The following is a 25,820-nucleotide window of genomic DNA, read 5'->3' on the forward strand; positions in this document are numbered from 1 at the left end:
TGGTGGAACGCCATTTCCATTCCAATTTTCTGGAAGCTTGCTTCAGGGCTCGGCTATTTTCTGTATACCAGGGAGCTAATTTTCTTGTGACAAATGTTTTTTGGTTTTAGGGGTGTGACTGCATCTAGGGTAATACGAAAGGTTACATTTAGATAGACATTCACTCTAAGGTCAAACGCATAGAGGATCCTCATGTACAGTACACATCGTCTCCCCTTGAGCCATACATAGAAACACCATTCAGTAACACTTAATACCATTCATAATTCATCACCACTTCAACAATGGGTCATAAGGCTCTTATTAGCTGTTAATTAGCCATCAACTCCTCATGTGTTAACATGCAGTATAAGGGAATTAGGCACTCGTTAGGCCTTAAGGGACTAGTAGTTAATCATTAATTATAAATATTAGGCTTCACCACTCTGTGATTTAACCACTCAAATCGCCAGCCTATATTAATAACAGCATATAGTATTGGCAGAGTGTGTATACCCAGAGCAACATTGATGATGCTCAACAGTACAGCATGTAGTTCTGCATGGTTACAGAGCAGAGCGAGAGGCATTTATAAAGACTAGGGTGTACACAGTGGAAATAATAGTGGCTATTACCGGGCTTAGAAAGAGGGCTTTGGGGCAAAGACATGAGCCCATTCCATCCAGCGTTCTGCAGCTCTTTGTTGCTGTATATGTGGCATATATACCATTGGAATGTCCGTATAAATTGCAATGTACTCAACTCGTCTCAGTACCTTGTGAGATTCTTGCAGATCAAGAGAGAATGTCGATAGTTTAATGAGAGATGTGAGACAAAAATCTATTTGTATATCTGATTTACCTAATTATCACCATCTGCTGTGGTTCCATCACTGAAGAGAAAGAGACAGTTTTAATTTCATTATGCCTTCTCAAACACACAATGCTATATTGTACATGTACATGTGTACATGTTGGTTTCCATATGCAGTTTTCTGCAAATTGATGACATATTATGCTGGTTTTTCTGGCGACTGGTTTAGTTAATCGTGTTCATTAAACATACACTGTAAGCATTAAACCTGAGGGTTAATACTTCTATGTGTTTTAATATCGCTGGAAGCACTTGACAGAAGAGTTGAGCACAGTATGTTTTCTGTTGTAGCCAGGGCAGGAGCCTTCCTCTGCGCCAGTGCCCTGTCCAGGCACGGCGTCCAGTCCCGCTCCATGGCAGGAGCCTTCCTTTACACCGAGGTCCAGTCCAGGCACAGTGTTCAGCCCAAGTCCATGGCTGGATTAGCGGGTTCTTCGGCCCGCACCAGAGCCGCCACCAAAGTTGGTGGATCCGCGAGCTGAGTGGGTTCTTCGTCCCGCACCAGCGCCGTCCCCCATGCTGGCGGATCCGCGGGATGAGCGGGTTCTTCGTCCCGCACCAGAGCCAGGGGGGAACTGTCACGCCCTGACCATAGAGAGCCTTTGTTTCTCTATGGTGTAGTAGGTCAGGGCGTGACTGGGGGTAATTCTAGGTTATTATTTCTATGTGGGGTTCTAGGTTATTATTTTCTATGTTGGTGATTTGTATGATTCCCAATTAGAGGCAGCTGGTAATCGTTGTCTCTGATTGGGGATCATATTTAAGTAGTTATTGTTCTCACCTGTGTTTGTGGGATATTATTTTGTGTTTTGTGCATGTGCACCACGTAGTCACGTTTCGTTATCAGTTTATTGATTTATTGTTTTATTTTTGCTAAGTTTCACTTTATAATAAATATGTGTAACTCAACATCCGTTGTGCCTTGGTCCGTCTCTCCACACGACCGTGACACTGTCTTTTCTTTTCCTAAACAACCTTTAAGTTAGGTTATGAAACAGACAGTGATGTGTTTGAGGTGTTCTGACATCAAAGGGTGATGACTTGAGAGTGAAGATGGTGCTGCAGAGAAAGCATGGCTAAAGTCTAATATTTAAACACGATTATAGAGAAATTATAGCGTGTCCTGGAGCATTACTCTAACACGGCTGGGCTGCGGTGGTGGCTGGGCTGTGATGGTGGCTGGGAGGATGCTGAGGCACCCCCTCTCAGAGGGCATTGATGGGAATAGAAGCACTCTCAGACTGGACACTCTTTGAGCCACACCGCTGTACTGAGCCACACTCTGGCTGCATCATTACGCCTGCAAGCTAAAAATAAACTGTCTCTCCTGATCCCTAATTCACACAGGACCAGCCCACACCGCTGCTACCGCCACACACTAACACCACCACCATGTATCTGTGTGCTAGCTTTCAACATGAAGACATGTCATGTTGGTGAGATAATCACACTGCTGTGGTTTTGAGCTTTATTCTGATTGATGTTATTATAAGGTAATGATATGATATTATCATTACATTTAATAATACCCATATCCCCAATAATATTACATTTAATGTGATTTACTCTTTAATATCAATATTTGGAATTAGTCTGACGTTTTATCATATTAATTTATTTCTGTAACAAATTGATTTTTTCAGTGCTGGTTCCATTTGAGCATTCAGAAACCATTACTGACTGGACCAGGAAATCAAAACTGTTCAATTGGTATCATGGGCGACAACGGCTCCACTGATCCACTCATTGAAAATGGAGGGTGGGGCTTTGAGCCTTGAACAGAACATCAATACAAAAACCACAGGAACACATGAATTAATTCAGTACTCATATATGTAAGTGGAACTACTGAGAAATCTTTAAGCACTATTACAAATGGAAAATTAGACATTTGGGTAATCAAGAGTGTGAACAATATTGGCATGATTGCAGCTGAATGAAATAATAAATTTCAATACCTCGGGGAGATTAAAGCAACACTTGGCTTTCACAGCTCTCTCTCTCACAGGTTAGGACAAAAGCTGCTACTACCATTATAATGTATGAATATATTGATTCTTTGTTGTACCCAAATGATACATTGCATAGATCTGGAATAACTACAACCATGCATAATCATGTTTGGGACTCTATAGGCAGTAGAATATCAATTGAATATATTACTGTGGCCATAATGAAGCAGTTGCTTGGTAGATTTTCAGCATCCTTGGGTTGTGGTTAATGGTTAGCCCACGCAAGTGTGAAACATTGGAGGATCAATCATTGTATATATTGGCCCTAGAATACATGACTTGTATTGAATGTATTTGAGAAGGACTTGTTTAGACCTACATAAAATAACTACGTGACATGGATGTCTAACATTCAATATTGTAATTGCAATGTTCACCATGATAACTTATTTTTTTCATTGTTTTCATTACTCATCATCATTTATCTAGTCTGTAGGGAAATGTGATTTTTATTTCCCCCTAAAAAACTCTGATTTGATCTGCAAGGACATCTTGGCTTTACCCTGATTACCATCCCCAACCGTGCTAGCATATGTGACCCACCAATGACCAAACACTTCAGGTGAGTCAAATGCTTTGTGACACAGATTAATGAGACCCGGACAGTGTTCTATTTCACTGGGGTTTGACAGGGCAGCAGAGCAGAGTAAGTTAATTCAGTAATTAATTGATTGGATTTATATAGCGTTTTTCTACCAACTGAGGTACTCAAAGTGCTTTACATAGTAGGGGGAAACTCACCTTATCCACCACCAATGTGTAGAACCCACCTGGGTGATGCACGGCCCCTTGGTCTCGCCCTGAAGAGAACCTAGCCCTGTTACATAACCTGTGTGATAATCTGACATCTGGGTCCATGGTCTGTCTGCAGAGGATGGTTCTGTCAATAACACTGAATGGGTGTCTGGGTGATAGCAGCAAAAAGCTCAACGCTGACTGACTGCCTGTCTGTCTGCCTTTACTCCATATAGTCAAGAGAGCTATGAGCTAGGGATATCGGCATGCTGGTGAGAGGGTTTAGAGATGATTCATGTACATATTGTTTGAGATAGGCTACAGGATTTATAATGAGTATCTTAAATAGGGGTGACTATATGGTTAGAAGGGTGGGAATTGTCAGGAATGATCACGTCACAAGTGGTGTTTTGTGCACTAGCATTTTGGTGAGTAGCCTAAGTGTATACTCAATAAGATGTATTTGTATTTATTTAAGTATGTATATTACTTATTACAGAGTTTCAACGACAACATTACATAAGCATAGTTTAGACATGTTCTCCTTAGTACAACGACCCATACCAGATTCCATATGCAGCACTATTTGCGCCGAGGAAGCGCATACCCTGTAAAGCGGCACTGCGGCATCGCCATATCAATGCGCCCGGTCCCTTCTCCGAGATACTGAAGAACGGACTGGGAGAGAAGAGCCCCTTTGCTTCCTTGCGGGATTTATTTGTTTGTTACATTTTTCATTTTCTGTTCTCTTGTATTGACCATTTGTATCCGAATGCCTGCGACATGCCCGGACGGTCCCCACTTTCAAGGGTTTGCTTTTCTTGGTTTTGCATGACGTGTCTTGGAGGAAAAGAGGCTCGCTTTGTGTGTTGTGAAAATAAGCGGAGAGCTGGAGCAGGAGAGGAGGCAGTGCCAGTCGCAGTTGTGGGCTGGACTGGCCACGGAGCGTGAGATTTACTGACAGGGGAGCAGACAAAAAAAACTGAACGAAGACAGCGAGATAGAGTGTGATAACAGGAAGGAACGAGAAAAGGGAGGGCGAAGAGGCATAGCTATAGTAAATCATTTAATAGCTGTTTTGCATGTAATTAGGGGAGTGCTGGCACGGGGCATCAGGTTTTAAAGGGATGGGGACTGGTAAATGGCTTAGGACCGTTATAGGAAAGACTGAATTTGACTTCTAGACAAGGCTGTGATTTTGGATGGTTTAGATGCGCCCTTATTACGCACCATCGGTCCAAATAAGAAAATATTTGCGAGCCATTGTAATGTGCTGATGTGTAACATTTGCCACTTCTAGTCTAGTTTATGCCACCTTGATTTGCAATCATTGGACAATGACATAATGCAAAGTTGATATGGTGGTTGTCTATGACAGATGATTCTAGTGGTGTGTCTGGTGATGATGGAGCTAGTCAAGGTGTGTTCCCACTGTCTGGAACGGTTCACTGGCAGAATTGGGAGGGGGTGATGGAATTTGGAGTGGCTTGAACATGCCTGTACGGTTTGGTGTATTCAATGATGGATAGGCTACCATTTTGGGGATGTCATCATGTACACGTTTTTATCTGAAAATGAATTTGGATAATCCTGTAGTATTCATAGAGCACACTTTCTCTGTATCTTTGACATACAAAGCAAATTAGAAGAGTGAAAATGGATTTATGTGTGAAGGAATGATTGAGATAACAAACTGTTGAATATGTTGCCTGTCTGAAACTCAAACCATTATGGTTACATTGTACTATATTGTAGCATGAGAAATGTAAATAGGTTAATCATTTAGAATAGCCTATGATCACATAACTTCGATGCTCCAGGTTCAAGTGCTTTTGGACCAGATTGTCAAAAGGTCTTTGTCATCAGTCTAGGTTTAGGTGTGAGCATTGGTTGGCAGAATCCTCATCTCAAACTCTCAAGGACAGAAATGATTTAATATCTAGGTTAGATTGTGATCAACATGTTTAGATATATAGCTTAGATGAGATGATCTATTGGACAAAATGTATTTGATTGTAAAATATCATGTCATGCTGTGACAAAACAAGTGCGTTATAAGAATGAATAACCTTGTAGAGATATTGCATAATACACAATAGCTTTTACATATAATTCAAAGAACACCTCCAACTAATCAGAATGTGGTAAATCATTTAGCGGGTTAGTTGTGTGTAGACTGAAATGAAACGTACAGAATGATGAGCACACTGCAAAAAAAGACTACCTTGGCATCATTCCTTGATGAAGCATGTATTTACCAATGTAATGTTATTGTGTCAACTGAATCAAGGTTTTCGGCACCTGTGTGGAGATAATGTAAAGTATAGGGATTGGAAGTGTTTGAAAGGCAAGTGTCGTGGTGATTAAGAAGTTTATACTAGATTGACCTGTTTAAAGCACAGTGATTTTGGAAATTGAGACATAATCGTGTGATGATCAGGCAAGCTGGTGTTCTATATGCAGTGAACAGTACTGAAAGAAACCGAGCTAATAACCACAGCAGGCCTATGTTTAAAATATACACATATAAAGGAATAGGCTAATCCAAATAGAAGAAATACCCATACATTATAAATGTCAGAAAATGCTTATTTCATTAAAAGTACAGGATAGGGTAAAATCAAGGGGGGAGGGGGACTTCAGAGACAGTAGTAGAGAAGCACTTTAAACACACACTGAGTATGTTTACATGCACTAATAATTTAACTGATTAATATTAAACTGATTACGGCAGTCCCCTGGACTACTATAAATCTATAAATCTATCTAGGCCGAGTATGGACATAGTAATCTTAGTCGGTGAAAGGTCATAATCGAAGTAGGCCTAAGCATACAGTGGTTAAAACATCTGGTTTTCTGAGCAATCTTTTGAATTATTAGGACATATAAACAGCTTAATCGGAGTTCCAACAGTGTATTTGATCTGTGCATGTGTCAGCACCAGCAGTACAAACCTCCCTCTTATGCGCGAGTGAAGTGAGTTCAGAAAAAATTAAAGTATGCATCTTAAAAATAGTTTTCACATACAAACTTTATATGTCCAACCTCAGAATCAAGTAGGCTTCCAAAAATAACATGGTCGCTGTGGTAGAACGTTTACTTTGATTGGCGATTTTCTGCATAATTTATCAAAGTCCCATCAGGAAGCCTGATTTCAGATGTGTCCATGTTAAAATGATTATTAGTGAAATCGTTCTTGCAAAGCATGTAAACGTTTAAATCAAACTATTATATTAATCTGACTATTCACAATACTCATATTATTATGTGCATGTAAACGTATTCAATGATCTCAGCCAAGGGGCCTAATGGTTGTGCATTGTAAAAGAATAAAGGAAAATATGGTGAGCAGATGACTCTAATGATATAGCGTAATGAAACATGAATTTATGTTGCATTATGTAGACTGGTAACAATCCCCTGTACTGTATAATCTCCCTACCTACCCTGAGAGGATGGCTCATTGACTTAATGCATTCAACAGTAAGGCCTGCTGCTAACTGAACATGTTGCAAATATATGCCCTCTATCTCTTTGACTTTCAGGAGGGAGAGTTGGCTGACATGACAGCATGTGAAGAGTGGGGATTCCTTAAGAAGAAGGATCAGGATGTGGCTTTTTACAGTTGGTTCACCATGGCAGGACATGTCCAGTGATCACACGTTCTGTTCCAGTTAAAGATTTGTCTTCTTTTTATTCTCTTTTTGGAGTTGACAGCCTAGTTACCACGTCTAACAGACTCTATTACCCTTTGCCTGTCAATGGATTTCATGGACACCGTTGGGAATCTTTGCTTGGAATCTGCTGCTGTGCTTTCAATGACTCAAGGCATTCTCTACTCCAGTTTATGCCCTTTGGATATTATCTGATTGCTTCTTTTCTGTTGGATTTCATCCACTAAGTATCTATACTTACTACTTGTTGGATATTGTTGGGAAATATCTGTTGGGATTTATTTCTGCTGGAAGTTCAACTGTGCCAGTGAGTGCCCTTGATAGGGTTGATTCTCTGCTCTGCTAGAGAAGTCTTTAGGTGGGCTTTTCCTCTGAAGAAATGGATGGCCCACGGTCCAGTGGGCTCCGCAAAAAGAGGAAGTCTAAGTCCGAGAGGGATCGGGGACGGAGATCAAATGGGATAAGGAACAACAACCATAAGAGGGGGGGCTCTGTTGGGCTGCACTTCTCCTCAGATTCAGAGAGGGAGGAAGGAGACAGGAACGCCTCTTCCTCCCGTCCAAGGCCCCCCAGGAGAAAGAGAAAGGAGTCTACATCCACTGAGGAGGACATCATAGACGGCTTCTCCATCTCTGGTTTCATGACGCTGGAGGCGTTGGAGGTGAGTAACTCCAGGCTGCTGTTACTACTACTACTTTTCTGCCCCGCGGGGGATTTGCTTCGATGTGTGTTTTTAGCACTTAATCTCTGTGTTTTGTCATCTCCTCTGGATTCGCCTGTTAATCTCTTGACACTATGTGAACAGAGAGTTGTTATTTTCTTCAGCCCCAATCCCTGTATCTGTATTGCTGGGCTGGCCTTGCACTTGGCGTTGCTCTAGCCTGCATATTTCTGTTTTTGTTAGCTGGATTCCAATAGATGTGGCTTTAAAACGAGGCGATTCAGCCAAATATCTATATCTCTGTCACAGAGCTTGTTTTGTTGAGCTGTGTTCTGGATTTGTTTTTATAAGAATGTGCCAGACAAAGACTGGCAGTAGGAGGATAGTCTTCCAAAGGTTCTAGAATGTTTCAGAACCCAGAACAGGACACACTGGTGGATCTCATGCAGCTTCTTCATGGAATTTCTTTGCCTTATTTGTCTGTGGAATAAGCTCCTCACATGCACAATAGTACGTGTAACCTAAACATGCACTTATTAATCATTCATTATTATTTAATTCCACTTGTTGAATCAGTTATTACAATGTAACTATGTTACCTAACTGCCAAATCTATATTACATAATCTCATCACTGTAGGCCTTTATTTGTGTTGTGACTTAATTCATGGATTCCTTACTAGCTACTTCTCTGTAGAATGTTTTTCCTACAACACCAATGTGCTTTATCATGCATACATTACAACAACATTAGCTGTACTACTGGGTTAGATACTTCTGTGAAAGAGGCTGTAAGAATTGCCTAAAGCTGTGTAGGATGACAAGCTAACACCATTTATTTATTTTTATTTTACCTTTATTTAACTAGGCAAGTCAGTTAAGAACAAATTATTATTTTCAATGATGTCCTAGGAACAGTGGATTAACTGCCTTGTTCAGGGGCAGAAAGACAGATTTTCACCTTGTCAGCTCGGGGATTTGATCTTGCAACCTTTCGTTTACTAGTCCAACTCTCTAACCACCATGGTGAGATTGATCCTCAAACTGACCTCTTTATTGTGCTCTACTCAGAACTCGTGATTCAGTATAGCACCAAATCAACCTAATGAATAGTCCATATAGCATTGTATTCTCTCTCCAGTGCACTCTATATATAAGTGCATGCTAAATCCTTTGTCCACATAGGACAACATTACTGATAGTATTCTACCTCAAAACCTCACTAGGGAAGTTACTACTCGATACCACTCGCCATGTTTCCCCACAGTTCCCCATTCATTCTTTGTTGTGCCAGTGTGTAGCCTACATGGCCTCCAGAGCGATGTTTTTCTCTCCACCCCTTTTGCTTTCAATTTGAGAGGGAATTGCGCGGCTTCAATTTGCAAAAGCAGCTCTGTAATCTCAAATGCATTCAGAAAGGTGTTCTGTTGGCATTCATTGAGCCAGGTCATTGAAATCAATACATTTTTCCACCTGGACATACAGCTGCAGCAGCTGTTCTTTACAAGTGAACTGTCCGAGTCAGGCGTAAAGCGCTCTAGGCCTGCTGCCTAGTACCTATTGAGAGAGGCAGAAGGGAGAATGCCTGAGCTAGAAGTCGTGTATAACAATGAATGCCTTTAGAAATTACAAAATTATTAAGCTCAGTCTCCTCTAAAACCCTGATACCAGTGCACTAAATAACTGCAGTTTAATCGTTCCCTTCTCTTCTCACCCCACCCCAATTTAATATTACTTAATGCCTGCTCAGCTGACCACCACTGTAAAACCACATGACATGTTCATTGTGTTGTTGGCTTTTCATCCGAACACACGCTAAGCATCAATTGGTCAAGACCAATTGGCCCTGTGCAATCCAAAGAAATCGATCCCCAGACAGAATTCACAGCCCCTTCTATCAATGAACACAATGAAGACTTTGGGCAAATGCCTTTCCCCAACACCTCATTTGAGTTTTCCCGTTTAGCACAGATAATTATTGTAAGGGAAGAAAAGCAATCAGTGTAACCAGTAGTACTGATAATAATGGAAGGAGAATACATGTTTCCTTTCATTGATGTCATTGGAATGAGCACTTGTGTCTATAGGTCTAGTATGTGATTTATTTTCTACATCTTACTTGATTTTTGTAGAAAACAATGTTAATAGAAAGAGCATTTAGTGTAGCAAGAGACCCATCACTTTCCCTTTGGGGCTTTAAACATTCAATTATCTTAAAGCCATCACTTCTAAACGATTTCGACTCTCAAACTGATGTTGCAACAAATACTGCCATGAGCTGATTCCAACTTTATAGCCCTTTGTTCTTCTACCCACATGAAATGCCAAACGTTTCTCCAGAAATACTTGTTGAGGGTCATAATAACTCCAGTGACTTCGGATTGTTTGAGCGTTTACAGGCTGGTAGATCAGTGGGGATTAGGATGCTCATAGTCATTCAGTGGACTGAAGACAAATGTCACAAGGCAATAGGCTGTGATACTATTGTCACTCCTGGTGTGTGATCTCATTTAATCAGATTGGCGTGTGTGGTGGATGACATAGTTTACTGACATGTTGTATATGGTACTTGTAACTAATTATATTACAGAACTATTGTAGGGTCATCGACAAACTGTGAAAGGTTCAAATGCAAAATATTATTTTATGATTGACATATTATTAATGGCTATTAACATTTACAATTACAGAAAGCTTAGAAAAGAAGGACAAATCTCAACCTGGATTGAGAAATTCATGGCAACAAACAGCCAACTACACTTATCTCAAATGTAGTCTAGATGACAAAAATGGCGTATTTATGTCTAACTACAATGCCCTCAGAAAGTATTCATACCCCGTATTACACATTTTGTTGTAGAGAACTCTTTTGGTTCCAAGTAGAACCCTTTTGGGTTCCATTTAAAAACCCTTTCGGGTTCCATGTAAAACCCTTTCCACAGAGGATTCTACCTGAACGGTTCTACCTGGAACCAAAAAGGGTTCTCCAATGGGGACAGCCAAAGAAACCTTTTGGAACCCTTTTTTTCTAAGAGAGTATGGATAACTAATTACTTTTCCTCCATGTGAATGTCTCTCAGTAACACTACCGTCGATAATCGTGTCTGTCTGGCCTTCAGAATTAAACAATGGATTTTCTTAGAAACTGTTGTCTTAGAGCTGCTGTCTGAATAGAGGGTCTGAGAGGGCAGACAGGGGAAAATTGATAAGCACTTCATTGTGGAGAAGAATGTGAAACGGAATGTATCGACATACGGTTGGTCTGCCGTGTTTCTACAGAAACCAAATAAAAGGTAAATTCCAAGAATGAAGACGCATAAGTATCAAGCGAGTCTACAGCGTATTGTGTTTGAGTGGATGGATGCAGCTGCTAGTTTGAAAGAGAAAACATCTCTCGAGAGATGCTTTCAACACGGCCGGGTCTTCTTGTACTTGATGATGGCACGCTGCCAGATATTTCCCTCTTGTGACAAATACCACTTTTTTCAAGCCCTCAATTAATTTCCCATCTTCCCTAGCTGCATTTGTCTGTCTCCTGGCAGTTATGGCAGATATTCATTTAACTGAACCTGTCACAGAATGATGTATGATATATATTAATGGGCCTAGGCAGCTGAATGACTGACACATGAAATATGACATCCTGTCTGTCTGTCATCGCTGGATTTGTTTAGTGCCACACTGAGATTATCCAGCATTGGGATTTTCGATGCTTCCTGTCATCCTAATAATGTCTGTGCTGCGTGAACACATGAAGGTACAGACACACACGGACAGACCCACACACACCCCTCTGCTATGCCTTGCTGTTCTCTGCCATGGTTAGAGCAGGCAGTCAGTTAACAGTAGGGCTGGGCGATATGTCCTAAAGTCATATCTCAATATACAGTTTATCACAAAAGTGAGTACACCCCTCACATTTTTGTAAATATTTGAGTATATATTTTCATGTGACAACACTGAAGAAATGACACTTTGCTACAATGTAAAGTAGTGAGTGTACAGCTTGTATAACAGTGTAAATTTGCTGTCCCCTGAAAATAACTCAACACACAGCCATTAATGTCTAATCCGCTGGCAACAAAAGTGAGTACACCCCTAAGTGAAAATGTCCAAATTGGGTCAATATTTTGTGTGGCCACCATCATTTTCCAGCACTGCCTTAACCCTCTTGGGCATGGAGTTCACCAGAGCTTCACAGGTTGCCACTGGAGTCCTCTTCCACTCCTCCATGACGACATCACGGAGCTGGTGGATGTTAGAGACCTTGCACTCCTCTACCATCCGTTTGAGGATAACCCACGGATGCTCAATAGGGTTTAGGTCTGGAGACATGCTTGGCTAGTCCATCACCTTTACCCTCAGTTTCTTTAGCAAGGCAGTGGTCGTCTTGGAGGTGTGTTTGGGGTCGTTATATATATAGCTTATTTAGAGAAAACAAACAACAAAAAAAAAATATATATATATATATATATTTTTTTTTTTAAATTTGTTTTCTCTAAATAAGCTCCGTTACATAATTAAAGGTCAAAACACTACGTATAAAATTATACTGAGGCTAAATATAAGCCTTCCGCAACCATAAGAGCCACTAATAATTTAATTACTTTATCAAAATAGTTTCATCTGCCTTTTTGCAATATTCACTGATCTGGCTTCCAAGTCTGTCTATGAAAAAGCCCCCTTTTTGTTAAAAATTTAACCAGATCCATGCACATCCATAATAAGGACCAACTTCTGGTAGCAGACATAGCAGAACATTAACACAGGTCTCATAAACAATCTCACAAGCCCAAGTGCTCGTGAGTAGCCAGCTAATCTTTATATTTAAAGTCTAGCCAAATTGGATCTATTTGCTTACTAACAAGGTAGAATAGTTGAACTGTAACTAGTGGAAACCAGTTTAAACTGCTTGTCGGAGTGGAAGAAGTGCGCGGCAGTGGGAGGGGTGTCTGTGGGTCTAGTGTCTTTGTGTGAGGGGGAAGGTGCACAGTGCAAGGAGACAACCCCCAAAATACATGGAACGCTCATAAAAACGAAAACAAATAAAAACCTAGATTCTTGCGATACAAGTATTTGGAACATCGCGCTAAAACATAAATTCAAATGAATTAGATATATCGCCCAGCCCTAGTCAACATGAGGAGAAAGCATTTCTGATCAATGGAACCTGAACTGAGGTGATGGACTGACTGGCCCCCCATTCTCCCTACCACTGTTGAAATCCTCATTGATCTCATCCTACCAGTCTACATAGCAGTCTAGTCTAGAACACTTCTCATGCACCCAACAGTAGAGCTCATGAGTAGCACTTTGCATTTATAATATTTGACCAACATCAAATCCATATTCAGACTCTACTTCTAAATGCCTGTTTTGGCCCCTGCTGCTTAATTTGTTGCACTTAATCTGCCCTGTTTTGCACCATTAGACTGCAGGGTTTAGCACTTTGGGTTTTTGAAAAGCACGTTACCAATAAAATGTATAACTATTATTTGATATTTTCTTAGGATGCTGCACAGCATCATGGCTAGTAGGGTGCTGTATTTCTCTTTACTGAATGCTAGTCTGCTTGATTGATGTCTAGGCATTCATTTGAACCTACAAAAGCCACACAGGTTGTGACCGCTGTCATCGTGTCGTGCATGTTTAGAAAAAACCTCACATGAGCTGCAAACTCATATACACACACACAAAACAAACAGCAGTTGTGGAAATATCCAGCGAACAGCAGCAAAAGGATAGTTAACCACAGTCAATGTTTGCTCTTATGTTTTAATGCACTGGGAAGGATCAGCTCATTAATGAATGGTTGTCGGGGGGAAGCCAAGGAGACCCTAGCCAATCAGATAGAGCAGCAGTCTCCATTATAGTGCAGCAGTGATGGACTGGGAACAGAAATTGGTCCGGGCATTTCTAACACACCGGACATTTTTTTGGACCGGCCCACTGGGTTAAAGATGGAACAACCCATCTGGCATTTGCCAGAACTGCTCTATGGCCAGTCCGTTTTTGTAGTGCAGAATCCCCCTTCTCTACCCTCCAAACAGCTGTTGGCAGACACACCTTAATGCTTTTGTAGCTTTTAATTGAAAACGATGATAAAGGGCTGAATCCACGCTAGTTATCTTGCCAAGGCCATTGACATTAACCCTAAAGATCTCAGTGGCTATAGACCCAGTCTGGGTCTTTGGAGCGGAGTGTCTAGCTAGATTGAATAGCCTTTTAGTTAGGCTCTATATGAAGGCCATTCAAAATGTTTGGAGAATGGTGTTATTCACTCCGCATCTAGCCTACACATAGCTGAGGTGTTTTAGTTTTATGTGGATAGGTACGTTTCTTTCAATAACCTTCAAGTAACGTCAGTTCAGTACAAGATGAAGACGAGACAGAAACCATTATATTTCTTTGCGCGATACCAAGTTTTTCAGTAGAATACTCAAATAGAAAAGATATCCATTAAATTAATGAGGTCGCTTACACTATATATACAAAGTATGTGGAACATCCCTTCAAATTAGTGGATTCGGCTACTTTAGCCACACCCATTGCTGACAGGTGTATAAAATCGAGCACACAGCTATGCAATCTCCATCGACAAACATTGTCAGGAGAATGGCTCAGACTTTCAACGTGACACCGTCATAGGATGGCACCTTTCCAACAAGTCAGTTAATAGTTTCTGCCCTGCTAGAGCTGCCCCGGTAAACTGTACGTGTTGTTATTGTGAAGTGGAAACGTCGAGGAGCAACAATGGCTCAGCCGCTCACAGAACGGAACCGCCGAGTGCTGAAGCGTGTAAAAATCGTCTGTCCTCAGTTGCAACACTCCAAACTGCCTCACAAGAACTGTTCGGCGGAAGCTTCATGAAAGGCCGAGCAGCCTCACACATGCGCAATGCCAAGTGCCGGCTGCTGGAGTGGTGTAAAGTTGGCCGCCATTGGACTCTGGAAACATGTTCTCTGGAGTTTTATTTTATTTGACCTTCAGTTAAGAACAAATTCTTATTTTCAATGACAGTCTAGGAACAGTGAGTTAACTGCCTGTTCAGGGGCAGAATGACAGATTTGTACCTTGTCAGGGGTTTGAACTTGCAACCTTCCGGTTACTAGTCCAACGCTCTAACCACTAGGCTACCCTGCCACCTCTGTGATGAATCACGCTTCCCTATCTGGTAGTCCGACGGACAAATCTGCGTTTGGCGGATGCCAGGAGAACACTACCAATGTATAGTGCCACCTGTAAAGTTTGGTGGAGGAGGAATAACGGTCTGGGGCTGTTTTTTATGGTTTGGGCTAGGCCCCTTAGTTCCAGTGAAAGGAAATCTTAACTGGAGATCTTAACGCTACAGCATACAATGAGAAGATTCTGTGCTTCCAACTTTGTAGCAACAGTTTGGGGAAGGCCTTTCCCTGTTTCAGCATGACAATGCCCTGTGCACATACAGAAATAGTTAGTCGAGATTGGTGTGGAAGAACTTGACTGGCATGCACAGAGCCCTGACCTCAACCACTTTGAACACCTATGGGATGAATTGGAACACCGACTGCGAGCAAGGCCTAATCGGTCAACATCAGTTCCTGACCTCACTAATGCTCTTGTGGCTGAATGGAAGCAAGTCCCTGCAGCAATGTTCCAACATCTAGTGGAAAGCCAACCCAGAAGAGTGGAGGCTATTATAGCTGCAAAGGGGGGACAAATTCCATATTAATGCCCATGATTTTGTAATGAGATGTTCGACGAGCCGGTGTCCACATACTTTTGGTAATGTAATGTATCTTTGCTGAGCCTTTTAACTTAATGTCAAGGTTAACATTTAAACCTAGTGAACCAACAGAATGCAACCTTCCCTCCCCATGCTACAGAAGGCTCAGCCAAACTGGCAATCTGGTAGACAGTCACAGCTCAAGGAGAGAGTATGTCAGGACCCAGACCATTATTACATTCCACCAAGGCCGACGCTGCCGAATGTGTTTGTTTGCAGACAGAAAATCTATTCCAAAATACTGGATACTGCTGGAGACGGAATGGATATATGAAAGGGAGCTACTGCACTGAACTCAAATGTCTTCCAGCAGCTTATGTCGCTAGCAAGGGGAACATACTCGGAGTACTGTAAATGTAAAACAACAAACTGTTTTCCTCAAGCAGATTCTGCAGACAGTTTATGTGACACCCAGAGCTGGTAAGGAATACTGGATTAATGGGTGCTGCAGCAGGTTGTAAAATGTAAGTCTCCCAGACACTCGTTAATACACTGCTCAGTTGGGAGAAAATATATAGTGCTGCCACATCTTAACTGGCTGTATAAGCACAGACTGCAAATTACAGTTTTATTGAAATATAATTTGCTTGACTAAGTTTGTTTATAATACATTTCATAAGTCTGCATGTCACCATCTCCTGGAAACCAGGTCATGTTTTGTTATTTGTCATCTGATGGGCCTTGGAGAGAGGGATGGAAAGCAGGATAGTGAGGGATGGGGGAAAATACAAATGTTTGCTGAGGCTGATTGTCAAATGACATCCCTGAAGTAGGGCCCTGTCCAGTCTCAGGGTGAAGCACTCTTTTGTGCATTTCAACAGATTGTTTTCTGCTCTTGAGAGAAGACACATTTTCCCTGCCTGTTTGGTTGCACAGTGCATACGAATGGTAGATGCCTGTCTTGCCTGAGGATGTGTGTGTGTGTGTGTGCATATGTGTGTGCATGCACATGCATTTGTGTGTGCGTGTATGTTTGTGTGTGTGCACATGCATGTGTGTACATTCACGTGTGTGTGTGTGTGTGTGTGTGTGTGTCTGTGTACGTTTGTTGGTGCCAGAGGGCTGTGGGCTCATGGATAAGCCCCCGTTGAGTTTCCCACCTGGAGCTTTGAGCTTCCCCCTTTGATGCGCTCTTTTTCTCCCTTTTCTTCCAAGCTAGCCCTGCACTGGTGTTATTTCCATTGCTTTTGACTTAAATGTAGCTATCTAGTTGCTCTTTTTGATAGATTGCTGAAAACGAAATACAGTTGAAGTCGGAAGTTTACATAAACTTAGGTCATTAAAACTTGTTTTTCAACTACTCCACAAATTTCATGTTAACAAACTATAGTTTTGGCAAGTTGGTTAGGACATCTACTTTGTGCATGACACAAGTAATTTTTCCAACAATTGTTTACAGACAGATTATTTCACTTATAATTCACTGTATCACAATTCCTGTGGGTCAGAAGCTTACAGCACTAAGTTGACTGTGGCTTTACACAGCTTGGAAAATGTTGTCATGGCTTTAGAGGTTTCTGATAGGCTAATTGACATCATTCGGAGGTGTACTTGTGGATGTATTTCAAGGCCTACCTTCAAACTCAGGGGAAAATCAAAAGACATCAGCCAAGACCTCAGAAAAAAAGTGTAGACCTCCACAAGTCTGGTTCATTCTTGGGAGCGATTTCCAAACGCCTGAAGGTACCACATTCATCTGTACAAACAACAGTATGCAAGTATAAACACCATGGGACCACACAGCCGTCATACCGCTCAAGAAGGAGACGCGTTCTGTCTCCTAGAGATGAAGGTACTTTGGTGCGAAAAGTGCAAATCAATCCCAGAACAACAGCAAAGGACCTTGTGAAGATGCTGGAGGAAACAGGTACAAAAGTATCTATATCCACAAAAAAAGGAGTCCTTTATCGACATAACCTGAAAGGCCGCTCAGCAAGGAAGAAGCCACTGCTCCAAAACCGCCATAGAAAAACCAGACTGCGTTTTGCAACTGCAATTGGGTACAAAGATTGTACTTTTTGGAGAAATGTCCTCTGGTCTGATGAAACAAAAATAGAACTGTTTGGCCATAATAACAATCGTTATGTTTGGAGGAAAAAGGGGAAGGCTTGCGAGCCAAAGAACACCCGTGAAGAACGGGGTCGCAGCATCATGTTGTGGAGGTGCTTTGCTGTAGGAGGAGCTGGTGCACTTCACAAAATAGTAATGAGGAAGGAAAATGACGTAGATATATTGAAGCAACACCTCAAGACATCAGCTTGGTCACAAATGGGTCTTCCAAATGGACAATGACCCCAAGCATACTTCCAAATTTGTGGCAAAATGGCTTAAGGACAACAAAGTCAAGGTATTGGAGTGGCCATCACAAAGCCCTGACCTCAATCCCATAGAAAATGTGTGGGCAGAACTGAAAAAGTGTATGCGAGCAAGGAGGCCTCAGTTACACCAGCTCTGTCAGGTAGAATGGGCCAAAATTCAACTTATTGTGAGAAGCTTGTAGAAGGCTACCCGAAACGTTTGATCCAAGTTAAACGATTTATAGGCAATGCTACCAAATACTAATTGAGTGTATGTAAACTTCTGAACCACTGGGAATATGATGAAAGAAATAAAAGCTGAAATAAATCATTCTCTCTACTATTATTCGGACATTTCACATTCTTAAAATAGAGTGGTGATCCTAACTGACCTAAAACTGAATTTTTACTAGGATTAAATGTCAGGAATTGTGAAACACATAGTTTAAATGTATTTGGCTAAGGTGTATGTAAACTTCCGACTTCAACTGTATGTGAACATATTCTAAAGCCACACACGGACCCCCACACCCAACGCCAATCCTACCCCAACAACGAGTGTGTATATATATATATATATATATATATATATATATATATATATATATATATATATAGTACCAGTTCTCTATGTCTTACAATTAGTATGGAGCTGTGGCTTGGAGTATTGCTTTTTCATCCTTTGTAATGTATTCCCTGTTAATCTGATGATTGTTTTCCCTCTGTTCAGTGAAATTAGTCATTGAAGTTGTTAGGTTTATGGCCCATCACTAAACATGTTATTACCAGGTTCTGACCACTAGATGGTGTAGTTCCTGCTAAACCGTCTCACTCTTTTATCCAGTTGGAGGTTGCCAATAACTACACATCCAATACAAATTCATGGACAAGATTAGGATTGGTTGAGATTCGTAATGAGGAAGGGGTAACCTCTCTATCAGAATGGACCAATCAAGAGGTTAATTGGCCACAGCTGAAGAGGGATAGGCTCAGGGGTTTTCAGCCACATGAGTTCAACATTTCTATTGGTTGAGAATACATTGCGTGTGTGTCTTATTCCCTTCAAAAAAGGTCTGGAGCAGTTAGACCGCTGCAGGTGAACAAGCAAACTATTAGGCTACAGCATTTCTAATGGTGTCAATGTTATGGTCTCTAATAGTCTTCAAAGGTAAATATCCCAAAGACACAATGCATTGTGTTTTGCAATAGTTTATATTGGTGAGTGGCTTCATTATTTATAGTGAACAAAAATATAAATGCAACATGCCACAATTTCAAAGATTTTGCTGAGCTACAGCTCATATCAGGAAATCAGTCAATTGAAAAAAATTCATTAGGCCTTAGCTATGGATTTGACATGATTGGGCAGGGGTGCTGCCTTGCGTGGGCCTTGGAGGGCATAGGCTCACATCCTTGGCAGCCAGGCCCACCCACTGGGTAGGCAGGCCCAGCCAATCAGAATGAGTTTTTCCCCACAGAAGCGCTTTTTTACAGACAGAAATACTCCTCAGCACGCCACCCTCCCTCAGACAATCCCGCAGGTGAAGAAGCCAGATGTGGAGGTCCTGGGCTGGCGTGGTTGCACGTGGTCTGCGTTTGCGAGGCCAGTTGGACATACTGCCAAATTCTCTAAAACAACATTGGAGGTAGCTTATGGTAGAGAAATTAACATTAAATTATTTGGCAACAGCTCTGGTGGACATTCCTGCAGTCAGCGGGCCAAATGCACGCTCCCTCAAAACTTGAGACATCTGTTGCATTATGTTGTGTGACAAAACTGCACATTTTAAAATATACTTTTATTGTCCCAGCACAAGGTGCACCTGTGTAATGATCATGCTGTTTAATCAGCTTCTAGATATGCCACACCTGTCAGTTGGATGGATTTTCTTGGCAAAAGATAACTGCTTACTAACAGGGATATAAACACATTTGTGCACAACATTTGAGAGAAAAAAGCTTTTTGTGGAACATTTCTGAGATCTTTTATTTCATCTCATGAAACATGGGACCAACACTTTACATGTTGCGTTAATGTTTTTGTTCAGTGTATATAATGGTGTATTTTGTAAGTGTAATGGTTTCGAGTGGATTTAATGGTAAATGTTCTAATAGGTTTTCTTTTTTAATAGGGTTGTCATTCTCAGCATATTAACAATGGCTCCACCATGGTCTATAGTCAAAACTAAAGACTAATGTCAGTGTTTATATGATAAGGGCTGCAAGAAAACTGGCTTCAGAGAAAGGTATCATGGAGTTGCCAAAGTAGAAAACTGGAAAATCATTGCCAAAAAGAGTGGATGATTTGGTCATTTGATTCTACAATAAAATGAATATAGTAGACTTATTCAAGGAAAAAAGGATTTTGTCAGTGTCAAATTCACGAGCAGAAGAGACTGTGCAACCTTGACGAACTGTATGCAGCTTTTAAAAATAAATATCAGGAACACAAAATTGTCTTTTCCAAATTCTGCAGTCTACATCCGAAGCATTGTGTGCCAGTCGGCTCATCTGGAACACACTCTGTGTGTGTATATGTACAATACACCAAAATGTCACCCTAATGCTAAATGCAGTAAAGGTGGTCAAGGACTGCCCTACACTTGTGGGACCTGATGGTGTGTGAGCGAGAGATGCATGGTGCATAGATGTGATAACTGCCTTTGTGTAACGGAGGTCAGCTTTAAGTGGAAGAGACTGAAAGGAGGTCCATTTACAACAGTGGACAACTGTTGACAGAGCAGAATTAGTAACATGGACATTGCCCATGTGTGATTTTCTTACATTGTTGTTGAAGTTGGATGCCCTCACTGCCAATTCCTACATCACGAGGAAGGAGAAGGAAGGAGAAGTCATTGTACTTTGTGATTTGTTTGTAATCCAGGATGAGGTCCAACGCTATCACTGGAACAAGGAATAATGTACCCTACACCCAGTTGTACTGTACTACAGATTAAATGTCCAGATCAATGAAGACAGGGCTCTACACTGACATTTTTTACAAGGAGGATGTGTGCGCCTAAGAAAGTGTATATACCCACAGATATTTAGGAGCACAATGAAAAACATTTGCGGAAAATAAAGCTAGAATCCTTCATTTTTCTAGTCACTCTGGTGCTCCTAAAGAAAAATTCTAGGTCACACAGCAAAATATTTATGCAAATATGCGAGTACTGTAGAGCCCTGGAAGATTCCCTGTGTTTAGTTTCTGACGACCTGACTCAGTCTCTATGTGGGTGCCACAGGGCTGAATTCTCGGGCTGAGTTCTCTCTGTATATATCAATGATGTCGTTCTTGCTGCTGGTGATTGTCTGATCCACCTCTATGCAGACGACACCATCCGGTATACAACTGGCCCTTCTTTGGACACTGTGCTAGCAAACCGCCAAACGAACTTCAACGCCATACAATACTCCTTCCGTGGCCTCCAACTGCTTTTAAATGCTAGTAAAACTAAATGCATGCTCTTCAACCGATTGCTGCCCGCACCCTCCTGCCCGGCATCACTACTCTGGACGGTTCTGACCTAGAATATGTGGACTACATATTGACTTCGGCGATGTCATTTACAAAATAGCCCCCAACACTCTACTCAGCAAACTGGATGTAGTCTATCACAGTGCCATCCGATTTATCACCAAAGCCCCATATACTACCCACCACTGTGACCTCTATGCTCTCGTTGGCTGGTCCTCAATACATATCCATTGCCAAACCCACTGGTTCCAGGTCATCTATAAGTCTTTGCTAGGTAAAGCCCCGCCTTATCTCAGTTCACTGGTCACCATAGCAACACCCACCCGTAGCAAGCGCTCCAGCAGGTATATTGCACTGGTCATCCCCAAAGCCAACACTTCCTTTGGCCGCCTTTCCTTCCAGTTCTCTGCTGCCAATGACTGGAACGAATTGCAAAAATCTCTGAAGCTGGAGTCTTATACAGTATCTCCCTCTCCTACTTTAAGCATCAGCTGTCAGAGCAGCTTACCAATCACTGTACCTGTACACAGCCAATCTGTTAATAGCACACCCGACTACCTCTTCCCCATATTATTACTTACCCTCTTGCTCTTTTGCACCCCAGTATCTCTAATTGCACACCATCATCTGCACATATATCACTCCATGATTAATGCTAAGTTGTAATTATTTTCGACTCTATGGCCTATTTATTGCCTACCTCCCTACCCTTCTACATTTGCACACACTGTACATATATCTTTCTTTTTTATTTTCCTTTTTGTTATTGAATGTACGTTTGTTTATGTGTAACTCTGTGTTGTTCTTTTTGTCGCACTGCTACTTGGTTAAATAAAGGTGAAATAATAAAAATCAATCAATCAATTATAGTATGTATGTCGAGAATAATGTAGAAATGAATGGCTGTGCTGGACAGTACATGAATTGTAACATTTTTATCCATTTGTGCCACCATGGAAAATCACCATGTGATGGGATATGAGGAACAATAAAATGTCTTACAGCAAGAGCAAGCCTCCAAAGACCTCTGCAAGACAAGTGTATGAATTTTACACAGAGGAAATCAAAGGAATCAACGTGTTTTTCATAGAACATCACAACTTGGAAACCTTGTGCATAGAACTCTGTGAAAGATATGGGAACACAAGAGCTCTGCCAGGAACCTGCAGCTTCTATCACTTCGTTCCACTCTCCAAAAGCCTTATAGGTGCAAAGAGAGTTTCCAGTGACACAGATTATGAGATTATGACATTAAGTGTGACTTGGTCCTCGGAAAACCCAGTGATAAGCATATAATGGTGAATGTGCGAGTATCTGATTTTCTAGTTTGATGCTATGATGATGAGTACTGGATTGGAATTGTGGATGCAGTGGATAATAAAAGATGGATGTGAAGGTGAAATTCATGCATCAGAGTTATCCAGCAAGGTCATTTTCTTGACCAAACAGAGGGGACACATGTTATGTACCAAAAACGGTATTATCACGTCCTGACCTTAGTTCCTTTTTTATGTCTCTAATTTGGTTTGGTCAGGGCATGAGTTAGGGTGAGCATTTTATGTTATGTTCTAGGTTAAAAAATATATATATCACAACTAATAGTGATTTCCATGGAGGCTGCTAGATAAATATGCTAACTAGTGCAAAAGAAAATAAACTAATTGTAAAGACAGGCAATCCAACTCATAAAGTTATAAATACACACCCTTTGCTGACAAGTAGAAAACCGAGCACACAGCCATGCAATCTCCAAAGACAGACATTGGCAGTCGAATGGCGCAGTGACTTTCAATGTGGCACCGTGATAGGATGCCACCTTTTCAACAAGTCAGTTTGTCAAATTTCTACCCTGCTAGATCTGCCCTGGTCAAATGTAAGTGCTGTTATTGTGAACTGGAAACGTTCATCGAACCTCAACACCCACCTTTATAATATGAACCTCAACACCTCCTCTAACCAGCTGAAAATGGCTAAAATTGCGTTCAGTATGGTCCTTCACCACTTCTACCGTGAGACCTGAGTCCGAGCCAGCAACCTGCACACAGCATCCAGAAGCTATCAACTGCCTTTTCTCTCATGCTTTTTCTCTCAGGAGTGTAACATGGTTCCATGTGGTGTGAGCATGGAGAGAGATCCAGTCCAAATTTCTCTCATGCTGTTAGTGTACTCGCAGGAAAATGGGCAAAGACATAATGGACTGTAAAGCACAGTGGCGGCTCAGGTGAGAGATATTATCAAGGGCCATCCACTTTGAACATGTGCCATTAAAAAGAGGAACTGAAACACTATCTGAAGAAAATCATGAAGAAACGCCAGGAAAGGAAGAATGAGTGCCGTGAAGGGGGCTGGTCAACTGTACCCGTAATTAATTTAGGCTTATCCAAAATTGTTTATTTGGGGTATCAGGTTGATTGTGGAGGTCTGCACACTGCAAAATGTATAGTAATTTAGACCAAGAATGCATTGAAATACCAATCTGTCATTACCACAAGTAATGAGAAAAGTTTAGCGTCTTTAATTAAAGTGATAGAACCAACGTGAAGCACTAAGGATTGTCATTCTAAATTTGGGTTAGATCATTTATCAGTAGTTCTAATTATGATTTGGAAAGGCTTCTAGAGACAGAGCTGTGCCCTAAAAATGTGAGGAGAACCACTATACTGTAGCTTGGGCTAACCAACAATCTTTCTTAGCAAAGTTGGTGTGAAACTGTTATAACATGTGTTCTCTCTCTCTTCCCTGTGAAATGTTATTAACATGCTGTAACTCGATCTGCACTTCTCTCGCTGGTAATATTTCAACTGCTATCATGTTTTCTGCTCCTCCAGAGGATAGGGAAACAGTTAGATGCCAACTGTGGATGAGCCCCGATTTCCCCCTGTAGATACAGACAATGAGTAATGATTGAAGGTTGTTTTCTTTTAACAAGTTGAGGGTAAGGTCATCTAAACCCTTAACCTGTTTACATTATGTGGAACACTGAGCTGATGATCAAGCACCAACCTTTTGGAGGTTTTAGCAGAATTGTTATATTTGAACTAAGTTGATGTACTAGGGACAGTTAGTGAAAAACATAGGTCAATCCAACCCGATTGTGGTAAGAGATATGGAAACAATGGTTAACATTGAGAGATGTTTTCACCTCTGAATCTACAGATCCCTTGTGCATGTGTGTGTATTTTTGATACTCACTCCCATTAATAGAAATATAACCTTTATTATGATTATAGTATTATCATACTAAGTGGATTGTACAACCCAGAATTAATGGTTTGAAATTACGAAGTGTCTTGTTTTTTTCTGTGTTGATTTCCCATACTTTAATAGGAGTATATCATTTTTTTGATATAGAAGCTAAAGTCTAAATGATTACATTAAAATGTTATGATTATTATCACACAAGTGATAAAAGGATGGAATGTGATGCAATGTTTGCGCTTTTCTGATGACTAATTTCTGTGTTCTATTGATGTGCTGTTCTAATAACCGATTTAACGAATCCTCACTTATCAGTATCTGCGATTTGGCAGGATGCACAGACCTTGTTTTGGGAACGAGAATGAAAGATATCTCAGTTTCAAGGTCTCAGCTTCGAGAGAAGAAGCCTCGTAAGGTATTGGTCTGTCACATGTTATTAACCAGTATTGGTCGGTCACATGAATGAAACAAAACGGTAATGAATAATTAATGATGCTAAATCATGCAAATATAACGTGTGTGTATAGTCATATATAAGACAACTGCTGGGACTTCCCAGGGAGAACTCCTAATTTACATGTGTACTATGGTACATTGAGTTGGTTGGAACCTCTCCAGCGAGCTGACAAATAAACAATGATTAATTTAAGATTGACTTCGAGTGTCCCTGTGCAAGAATTTCCACGACAGTATGATAGTGCACGGTCCAGTGTCTCAAGGATCTGTATACCATTTCTGGAAGCTGAAAATGTCCCAGTTCTTCCATGGCCTGCATGCTCACCAGACATGTCACCAATTGAGCATGTTTGGGATCTCTGGATTGACGTGTACAACAGCATATTCCAGTTCTTGCCAATATCCAGCAACTTTGCACAGCCATTGAAGAGGAGTGGGACAACATTACACAGGCCACAATCAACAGCCTGATCAACTATGCGAAGGAGATTTGTTGCGCTGCATAAGGCAAATGGGGGTCACACCAGATACTGACTGGTTATCTGATCCACGGCCCTACCTTTGGGGCGTGTATCTATGACCAACAGATCCATACAGTGGCAAGAAAAAGTATGTGAACCCTTTGGAATTACCTGGATTTCTGAATAAATTGGTCATTAAATTTGATTTGATCTTCATCTAAGTCACAACAAT

At 41.1% G+C, this 25,820-nt stretch overlaps 1 protein-coding gene across 12 annotated transcripts in view; it reads left to right on the plus strand.

Annotated features, from left to right (window-relative positions):
• Positions 1-4,238: 4,238 nt before the first annotated feature.
• Positions 4,239-25,820, plus strand: part of LOC110533651 (activator of transcription and developmental regulator AUTS2) — a 462,000-nt gene continuing 440,418 nt past the window's right edge. For all 12 annotated transcript variants that reach the window (XM_021618068.3, XM_021618071.3, XM_021618070.3 and 9 more), the window contains exons 1-2: positions 4,239-4,409; positions 7,145-7,934. In XM_021618068.3, the coding sequence (XP_021473743.3) occupies positions 7,653-7,934 (282 nt within the window). In that variant the 5' untranslated portion in view covers positions 4,239-4,409; positions 7,145-7,652. The remainder of the gene's footprint in view (positions 4,410-7,144; positions 7,935-25,820) is intronic.

The sequence above is a fragment of the Oncorhynchus mykiss genome, chromosome 10 (assembly GCF_057628025.1).
Source record: "Oncorhynchus mykiss isolate SJ-2025 chromosome 10, ASM5762802v1, whole genome shotgun sequence".
NCBI classification, from domain to species: domain Eukaryota; kingdom Metazoa; phylum Chordata; class Actinopteri; order Salmoniformes; family Salmonidae; genus Oncorhynchus; species Oncorhynchus mykiss.